At 45.7% G+C, this 10,415-nt stretch overlaps 1 protein-coding gene across 1 annotated transcript in view; it reads left to right on the forward strand.

Moving 5' to 3' along the window:
- bbx (BBX high mobility group box domain containing) overlaps positions 1-8,620 on the forward strand; it is a gene marked incomplete at its 3' end in the record, with an annotated part of 33,613 nt that extends 24,993 nt beyond the window's left edge. Inside the window, exons 9-17 of the mRNA XM_080528109.1 lie at positions 638-718; positions 1,403-1,483; positions 2,001-2,964; positions 3,549-3,681; positions 4,998-5,149; positions 5,392-5,481; positions 6,558-6,779; positions 7,819-8,008; positions 8,542-8,620. Of these exons, the coding sequence (XP_080384235.1) occupies positions 638-718; positions 1,403-1,483; positions 2,001-2,964; positions 3,549-3,681; positions 4,998-5,149; positions 5,392-5,481; positions 6,558-6,779; positions 7,819-8,008; positions 8,542-8,620 (1,992 nt within the window). The remainder of the gene's footprint in view (positions 1-637; positions 719-1,402; positions 1,484-2,000; positions 2,965-3,548; positions 3,682-4,997; positions 5,150-5,391; positions 5,482-6,557; positions 6,780-7,818; positions 8,009-8,541) is intronic.
- Between the last annotated feature and the right edge of the window lie 1,795 nt (positions 8,621-10,415).

Here is a 10,415-nt window from a genome sequence, read left to right on the forward strand (position 1 = left end):
GATGAGGAATGGAAATACAAACATTCACCTCACCGCCTTGCACTGTCTTCATACGTTGTGGTCTCAGAGTCTGAAAGTTGAAACACCAACAACCAAACCTTAACAGAACAGAACAGACCTTAACAGAACAGACCTGAACAGAACAGACCTTAACAGAACAGAACAGACCTGAACAGAACAGACCTTAACAGACCTTAACAGAACAGAACAGACCTTAACAGACCTTAACAGACCAGAACAGACCTTAACAGAACAGAACTTAACAGAACAGAATAGAACAGAACAGACCTTAACAGAACAGAACAGACCTTAACAGAACAGAACAGAACAGACCTTAACAGAACAGAACAGAACCTTAACAGAACAGAACAGAACCTTAACAGAACAGAACCAAACCTTAACAGAACAGAACCAAACCTTAACAGAACAGAACAGAACCAAACCTGAACAGAACAGAACAGAACCTTAACAGAACAGAACCAAACCTTAACAGAACAGAACCAAACCTTAACAGAACAGAACAGAACCTTAACAGAACAGAACAGAACAGAACCAAACCTTAACAGAACAGAACAGAACAGAACAGAACAGACCAGACCAGCGCCGTAACGTTTCATCTCATCCTGTTTCCCCCCAGGTGTCCTCTGGGACGTCACTGAAGAGAGAGCCTGACGTTCCTCAGGCCGGCGTCAAGCCTCCTCAGTTCCACCTGGCGGAGGTACGGTGTCCAAATACACATAACTCACTGTTATAGCTACAGGTACCAGACCAGTGGCCTTGGTTAGAGTGTCCGCCCTGAGATCGGGAGGTCGTGAATTCGATTCCCGGCCGAGTCGTACCACCAAAGACTATAAAAATGGTACCCGATGCCTCCCTGCTTGGCACTCAGCATTAATGAGTCTACTTATATGTCTACTTACTTTTACTGGATTGGGGGTAAGACCCTGCGACATACCAGCGTCACGTCCAGGGGGTGTACTTGTACATCCAGCCGCCTCGCGCTACGGAAACAGGAGATTATGGGCCTCTAAGGGCCATTAGGCTCCAGAAACATCGGTTCTCAAGGCTACTTACTTTTACGGTTATAGTTCTTGAAAGATCGTAGTATGTAGATATTAAGCTATAAAATAGTGGCTAAACGGCCATGGATAAATCGGTTAGCAATCAAGGAACGATGAAGAACAGCCAGTGAACATTAACGGAGGTCGCCACATAATAGTAATCCCGTCTGAATAGGGCTTCTGTTGTGAATTTCAACCCAAACCCCATTTTAGTTAATACTATCGTCATGGTGATTATTACATTTCGAGAGGAGCCTGTTGTTTCTGGAGGCATATTTGGCTTGATGATGCATAGTGAAGTGAATTGTTGTCTTTTTCTTCCCTCCCTGTTGTGTGAGAAGGAGATCTCCTCGGTGGCGGCCCAGAATGCCGTGCCAGAGGGGAAGCAGTGTGGCCAGTCCGCTCTCTTCCAGCTCGCTGAGGTAACGACGGCTCTTTCAACACAATGTCCTTGCCATCTGGTTGAATTCTATTTTATATTAAAAACCCTAAACCAAACATAACAGTAAGGGTACATGAATTATGTAAGTAAGTCATGTTTATTTATATAGCACATTTACAACGACAAAACAGCCGCCCTAAGTGATTCACAGATAAAACACTAGTAGAAAAAAAAAAAACTAATAAAAAATACACTAAAACAAGGTGCAATACAAAATAAATACAGGTGCAGAAATAAAAGTGCAGTGTCGGGAGGCAGGCTCGCCTCAGGTCAAAGGCCAGAGAGAAGAGGTGTGTCTTAGCTAATGTTTTCAAAGCCTCGACACTCTGGGCAAATTAACATGTATTAATGCAGTAGTTAACATGCATGCATTATTAACTTGTGCCTTTGCAAAGCCTCAACCGTTCTTAATATAGGTTTCTACACAATAGACAAAGGCACTCACAAAGGAAATGTTAAACCATGTTTTTTTTCTTTTTTAATGCTGTTTTGTGTAGATGTGTTTGGCCTCCGAGGCGGGGAAGATCGACACAGCAGCCTCACAGCCACCTGACGACGATACCTCCGCCGCTTGCACACTACACGTCAAACCCAAGACCACCGCCGTCAAAGAGGAGACTGAGGACGCCCGCGATCTTCCTCTCTCTTCTCTCCCGCCCCCCGCCTCCTCCTCCTCCTCCTCCTCCTCTTCCTCCTCCTCCACCCCTACTGAAACCAGTCCTCCGACAGCACCCAGCGGCCAAACCTTGAACCAGACAAATGTGAAAAAGAAGAAGAAGAAGAAGAAGGCGATAGACGGGTCGGCGAGAGAGGCGCCGCCCAAAGCAGCAGGGGACAACAAGGACAAGAGCCCCGGCCCGGGCTCCTCCTCGCCCAAGAAGACCGTCAAGAAGCGCCAGTCGTCCGAGTCGGACATGGACAGCGTCCTCTACACCATCGAGGCCGTGGCGAAGGGGGCCTGGGGGGGCGGAGGAGACATAGACATGGAGACGGAGACGACGACCTTCAAGAAGAAGATCAGCTCCGGTCCCAGCGACCCTGGCTCGCCCAAAAAGGCCGTCAAAGCCAAAGCCGCCAAGAAGCCCCCCCCCCTCAAGGCTAAAGAGGAACAGGAGAGGGAGGAGATGGAAGAGGAGGACGAGGACTGCGGCGAGCGCCCGGAGCCGCCGTCGACAACCGAGGCCATGGAGGTGGAGCTGACCCCCCCCAGCCCCAAGAGCGAGGCGGACGAAGCCAGTATCGGCAGCCCGGGAACAGGCGGTGTGAAAGAGCCCGCCGCCCCTCCTAGTAGCCCCCCGCATGCCAAGCACAAGGGGACAGGAGAGGAGAGGGAGAGGGATGCGGAGGCCAGCGCAGAGGGCTCCGGGTCCAGGAAGTCAGAGAGGAGCTGTAAGGGAGCGCTGTACAAGACTCTGGTGTCAGAAGGAATGCTGACCTCGCTGAGGGCCAACGTAGACCGAGGTAGTGTGTGTGTGTGTGTGTGTGTGTGTGTGTGTGTGTGTGTTTGTGTCTGTGTCTGTGTGTGTAGACCGAGCTAGTCTGCTAGCTAACTAACTGTCCTCTTGCATGATGACTGTTTGATTGATTGATTGATTGATTGATTTGGGTAAAAAGTACAGACAGTACATCCCAGAGGATAGCACGTAAAGGTCTACTGAAACACTTGTTTCCAATCATTGGTGGACAAAAACAACCAAGACAAGAACATACAAAAACAACGCACCAAGAAACACACAAAGAGCATACAATACACAAGAACATACAACATTGAATCAGAATACAGTTTTGTCATTCTTTACAACAAAAGTGCTGCGTTTCAGTGTGTATGACTATGAGTGTGCGTGTAAGGCTAGGTGTACGCATTGTACAGTTTGTGACTCCTCTCTCTCCGTTGATTGTTTAGCTACGTACATTTGTAATATTTTCGGCCGTCTGCTGTAAGTGTTCATATATGCTGTCACTGGTTGTCTCCTCTGACGTGTGTGTGTGTATGTGTGTGTGTGTGTGTGTGTGTGTGTGTGTGCGCGCGCGTGTGTTTATCACAGGTAAAAGGGGGTCTTTCCGTGCGTCGGACAGTGAGGCGGGCTGGCCTGATGAGAGCTGGCCTTTCCCACAGACGGGACCCAACAACCCCAAAAAACTGAAGAAGTCAAAGTCCAAAGATGAGTCAGCCCCAGGGTGAGCATCACAGAACCCTCTGTATCTGATACGTGACACGTTCTAGTCTTTTGGTCCGCATATCGGCAACCAATCAAAAATGTTCAGACGGTTGTCAAGGATCACCCCGAGGTTCTTGGCTGTCTGGGAGGAGGTCACCATAGAGTTCTCTACTGTGATGGAGGAGGGCATGCTTCCAAGGGTTAGGTCAGCTCAGTCTCCAGGTGGAGCTTGGATGAGTTGATGGGCTGACATCCAAGCAGAAATGTTTGCGAGGCACGCAGAGACACGTGTTGCCAAATGTGTTGTCAGAGGGGGAGAAAAACAGGAAGAGTTGAGTGTCGCCTGCCTGCCAGTGGTAGATGAAACCATGTGAGGAAATTGCCGAGCCAAGAGATTTGGACTAGAGGAAGTAGTATCAAGAGCTGTTGTCGGGTTCCAAACAGGTATTCGCTGACATGACACCATCGCCATCATCGCTAACTAACCGTCCACTTTGTCACACCGCCTGGAAACTACAGACAAGATGCCTACAGACAGACTAGCTGTGTTCTCAGTAAACCACATGCTGTGAACATTGCAACGCCGTCAGGCCCCTGACTTGGCCATGGCTCAACTGTTTTGGCCACAACCTCAATCTGGCGTGACAAACACCAAACAGACAGACCGACAGACCTCAGAGTCTGCCGTGCAGCCTCTCTCATAACCCCGAAAGAGAGAGCTCAAAAAGAAGGACTCCCAGAGCATAGTCTCATAACGGTGACTAAATCAATATTGTATAGACAAATTATGGCCTATAGGCTATATGCCATAGGACATGAGACAAGTTATACTTTTACAAATGCTTCTTATTAAGCGATCATATTATGCTATGCAACAGTTTAGTTTGTCACGCTGTGATCAGGATGTTAACTTTAAGTTAGTGTTGCTAAATGTCATAGGGTGTAGCAGTCCCCGCATAAGTAGCACAACATTATTGTTCTCGGTAATTCCATACCCTGGTAAAAGTTTAGGACGGTAATAAAAGTATGAAAAAATGTACCCTACCCTACAATGAGATTTTTTTTAAATTAGGTTTTAATAGTGTAAAAAACAGCAGGTTTAACAGAAAAAATGGATACCACCCCACCCTAATGCCCAAGCAATAACACCACCGCCACTAGGTTTCACAAATGAGGTGGTATCTTGTGGATTTTGGGCATTTCACGTATGTCTTTCAGATCGTATGTCTGCTTCAGGCTAGAGAAAAGTCTTTTTTTATTGTGCTGAAATCTACAGTTTCATCGAAATTCTAAACGGTATTATACTGATACGTATCTCTTCCTCCTCATGTGCAGTTTGGGGAAACTGGAGGAGGAGTTTGAGAAGAAGTTCAACAGTCTGCCACAGTACAGCCCTCTGACCTTCGACAAGAAGAGCAGCGCCGTCACCAAGAAGAAGAAGACGGACAGCGTCACCGGCCCAGAGGAGCCCCCGAAACCGAGCAAGGGTGAGAGGACGACATCATTACAGTGTTCACTCCGTGTTTAAACACTGTTCTTACTACCTCAGGAGTCGCCCATCTCACCCATGCCTCCATACCACGTCTTGTTAGTCTCGTTGCCTTTCACAGGAAGTACTTCTTTCTCTCTCATGACGAACACATTGTTTACCATTTAACATAGCATTACCATGCTCTTGTTTCTTTCCTTTTTTTTTTGTTTGTTTCTTTTGTGTTTGTGTTTATATCAGGTTCATCTCCATCTCAGAAAAAGACTTTATTCCACAAGATTGTTAGCAAGTACAAGCAGAAAAAGGAGAAGCCCAGTACTGTGGACAAAGGTGAATTAGAGGATCGTTGTGTGTTTCTGTGTGTTTGTCCAGTGGTGAATGTTCTCGGCATGATGTCATGTGGTTCATGAAACCTGGGCAAATGAACATTATGATGTCACAGTAAGTTAACCATGTATAGAGCATGGCACAGGGGGTGCTGGACACGATTTCTTAGAAGAGCTAGCACAGCCGTGCCTTTTTTACCTACTATAAGCCGCCTCGGGGGTCAAATGACCATAGTCTTTACAATGGGAATCTGCTACTTACACACAACGACCACTAGTTGGCCGTCTTGTAAATGATCCTGCCTCCTACACAGAAAGACTGCAACATAGCTTTATACTAGCTTATCCTGATGTGATTTTGAAAATGTAAGGATACTGGGTGGTAGAACGCACATATCTAGGAAAGGTCATGAAAGGAGGGTCCTGAAATTTGATCGAGTGCAAAGATATTAAAAAAAACTTTACTCACATCAAATGACCCCACCCATGGCTGTTCTAGTGTTAACCAATAGTTGTGTTTTCCTACACCAGCCCACCTGTATTCTACATAAAGACACCTACAACTTTAAGCAATGTGAACCTGGAAAACTTGCCTTCCTAATGTGTCATAACATAAATTCAATCAGCTCGTTGAGATTAAGATCCAATCGCAGAAACCCTCATATGCTGGGACTTAACACTCTTATATTCATATCGTAAGGCCCTGATTAGATTACATTAGATTCAACTTTATTGTCATCGCAGAGTACAAGACTGCTATACAATGAAATGCGGTTTAGCATCCATCCAAAACGGCAAATAGTGATATAAGGGCAGAAGGTAAAAAAAGAACAAGAATGGTAGTGAAAGGTAGCTATACAATATACAGTATGTGCAGAGGTAGTGTTGTAAACATCATGTTGTGTCTCATTTCTATATTAATAGAACAAGAATGGTAGTGATGGGTAGCTACCAGTATGTGCAGAGGTAGTTTTGTAAACAACAACAAGAATGGTAGTGATAGTGATAACTATACAATATACCTTATGTGCAGAGGTAGTATTGTCTCTTATCTCTTATCTGTCTCTCATCTCTCCTCAGTGGTGCAGAGTGACCCCCCCCCCACCGTGGACTCCACTGCCAAGGCCAAGCCCAGCCCCCCCCCTGGGCCCCCCGCCCCCCCCCCTGCTGCCCTGCTGACCCTGGAGGCCCACGCCGCCTGCAGCGCTGAGATGCTGGTGGGCAGCCAGAAGAGAAAGGCCCGGAAGAGCAAGATCACCCACCTGGTGCGCTCGGCCGACGGCCGGGTCTCCCCAGCGGAGGGTGAGCAGAGCCGAGTCCAACCGGCTGCTTACAGATACAGAATACTTTATTTATCCCCCGAAGGGCAATTCAGTTTCCACAGTTCGTGGCCACAAACACATGATCACACAACAACACACTCACCACAGGAGCTCAGCACCCCAGTCCACGGTTCACAAGTGCAAGTCCGACAGTTCAGGTTTAAGAACAGTTTGAGATACATAAAAAGTGTTACAATTCAAGTTGAAGAACAGATTCTTGGCTGCACTCTTAAATAAACTGTAAACTTTAGAATTCAGACCTTTCTATTTTTAGTGTTTAGTATTCCTATTGGTGTCATAGAGGTGGGGGTGGTGGTGGTCTAGTGGATAGTGAGTTGGACTGGCGATGGGAAGGTTGTGAGCTCAAATCCCGCCCGGGAACACCACCACCCACAGTGCTGTTACAAGTTTCAAGTTTATTTGTTGCGTCACATTACACATAGTGTAACAGAGTAAAATTCTTAGGCTTCGGATCCTGACATTACATTGCAGCTCAAGACATAGGCATAATAAATTAAACATAATTCAAGATTAAGTTTCAGTAGTACAGGACATAAGAGGCAAACAATAATAATAATAATAATAGTAATAGTGGTAAGGTTACTTACATGTTACGTACATGGTAAGGTGGCTGTTCTCTTGAATAAACTGTAGCATTCAGACTTTTTTTTAAAGTATTCCTGTTTAGAAGAAGAAGAAAAAAATTGTAAAAAAAGAGGTTTAAGAGACTGTTGTAGAGGTGGGGGTAGTGGTGTTCTAGTGGATAGTGTGCCCTTGAGTAAGGCACTTAGCCCTCAGTTACTCCAGGGGGAATGTCCCTGTAATGTGTAATTGTACATCGCTTTGTATTAAAAGCCTCTGCTAAATGGCAAATTCTAAATTCTAGGTGAAGGACTAGTATTGAATTAGTATTGTTAATTAATTAGAATATAATAATATTATCAGTCTGTGGGGCCATTTTAAAGGGAAATGGCAGTATCTTCACGTTGTCCTCTGTTCTTTGTTTGGTTTTACCTCAGAGGACAAAGCCAGGGACCAGGAGCAGGATGAAAAGCCATTATCCCAAGAGACTTTATGCAATGAACCAGGGTGCCATACCGCCCCCGGACCACAGGAGGCAGACGCCAGCAGCAGCACACCTGAAGACCTGCCTACCTTCTTCAGCCTGGCTGCCCTGGCCGAGGTGGCAGCCATGGAGAACATTCACAGGTAACCAACGGAAACACTTAGGCTGCATTTACACTGCAGGTCGTAAGGCCTAGCTCCGATTTTATGGTCTATATCCATTTTTTTGGAATGCCTGCTTGTCTACTTTAAAAATAATAATAATAATAATAATAATTGTTAATGACCCATATCTGATACCTGTGCAATAGTTCAGTGTAAAATATGTAATTTATAATGTCATGTTAATGTTAATGCACCCTGCTTACTGGCAAAATTATGACCTTGGAAACATCTTCAGCTAATTAATGTCATGTAAGTAAGTAACCCGCTGAGCTTCATTTCATGCTACGCATGCAAATCCGGGTGTAAACAAGAGCGAGGACAGTAGAGGAGGGTCTTTGCTGCTAACTTCCATCCCCCCTTTTTACTTCCTATCAATGCTCCGCCAACCTTTTAACTTAATGTGTTTCCTAAAGGAGTTTTCTCCTTGTGTGTAGTTCAATTATTAGAGACGGTAGAGACATTAACATGCCAGTAAGATGTCCTCCCCTCCTCCCCTCTCCCCTCTTCCTCAGAGGCCAGCGTGACATTGGTGAAAGCCAGAAGAAGGATATGGCCCAGACCCCAGTGCTCATCTCCTGTGCTGACCAGTGAAGTGAATCGCCCCCCCCCCCTCCCCTTCCTCCTCCTCCTCGAGAGCAACAAAATGGACGCTGGCGTGTGTGCGTTTACCTTTTCCTCAAATGTCAAACCCCCCCCTGTCTTAGAAGAAGGAGATTAAATGGGACTTGTGGACCGATCCCTCCCCTTCTGAGATGAATTAGGTTGAGCTCTGGTCCGGTAGGGAACGAGGGGAGACCCCACCCCAACCTTCTCTTCTTTTGGCAGGAGGAGGAGGCCGCTGTGTTTCTCTCTCCTCAGAAGCCTCTACCCTAGAGGAACCTGTTAAGAACCAGGCACCCCCCCCCCCCCTTCCCCGGGGGTAGCATGGCTTCCCTCTCCCCCTAGGGATGGTTGTGATATGTTTAGCGAGTACCTTTGTTTCCGATATATACGCCATTTTAAGGTCAAGTTTTGCAAACATAAATTGCATTTGGGGGGAAAAAAAACTAAAAAAAACATCCATCTATCAAAAACATCACCTGTTTTTTCCACTTGTAAGAGAACACAGTGTTCCCTTTTTTCCCCACACACGCACTTTGTCGAAAGTCCCCTCTCCACCTACTATACCTCGATGTAAGGAGAAGTCTAATCTTGTGGCTTCCTCGCATTCATTCCTGCTCAAACCCAAGCTGACACAGCCTGGGCAGATGATCCTGGCTGACAGGAAAGGCTTGCATGGGTGTTTGAGATGGTACCCTCATTTTTGATTTGCCTATTTTCTTTTTTGTTTTGTTTTCTAGAGATGCAGCATAATTATTCAAAACATCGTTAACTTTCAGACCATGCACGTTCAAACCACGTTCAAGAACTTAAGACCTCGAGGTCATTGTATTTCAGATTTCACTTTCCCCTTCTCTCTCCCTTCCTACTTAGCGACTGCTACTAATGGCCTTTAGAACCTATGACAGTTGGTCTGAACTCAACACATTGAGCCTCCTGCGTTTATATGAGAGGCCTTCGGTTGGTAGGATATTAATCTATTGGGTTTTCTAATACCTCAGAAATAGTGTGTCCTACAATATTGACTGTCTCAACCTGCCGGTTGTACCTGGCAGTTGGTCAGTTCCAACGTGGCTCAATGTGATGAGAAACACTGACAGAATGGGCAGTTTTTCCGTAGCCTTAACCCTGCCGCCCCCAACCCTTACTGTACCATGACCTATGACCTTTGACCCCTTCTCTGACCCCCATCCACAACCATTCACCTGATTCTTACTCTCTGTTTGAATATACTTGAATGATGAAATGCATTTTGTGTCAATACTTGATCTTACCACCAGTCCGCGTAGCATCTACCAGGCTAATCCAAATGTGTGCTACTAGTTTCCTAAGATAGTTTTTGTTTTTGTTTTTAACACAGACACTGCACTAATTTTAGTTAAAGTAAGAGAGCTTTTTAGATGTTACTTTCTATCTGAGTGTAATAATGATGTGTTTCCCTTTATTTCGTGTCCTTTTTGGCCTTCGAGAGATTCTTATGCCAAGTTACGGGCCACTCTTAGGTAATCAGAATAATCCATGTTTATGTTTGAACATAATTTGTAATTTCAATAAGCAAATTGTCCTTGCTTTTAATGCGCAATGTTTTGTTTTTTTTTCATTATTACGTGTTCTAAAGGTGGAACAGGCCAGCCTCCATTCCATTGTCCAGATGTTGCATCATTCGTTATTCTGTTTACAGTGTGTGAGCTGTGATTGGTGGGAAGGGACAGTGTGTGAGCTGTGATTGGTGGGAAGGGACAGAGAGGATGTCTGCAGTGAAGCTATGATTCCTTCACCCTCTCGG

The sequence above is a fragment of the Nansenia antarctica genome, assembly GCF_963989245.1.
Source record: "Nansenia antarctica genome assembly, chromosome: 4".
In the NCBI taxonomy this organism is placed as follows: Eukaryota; Metazoa; Chordata; class Actinopteri; order Argentiniformes; family Microstomatidae; genus Nansenia; species Nansenia antarctica.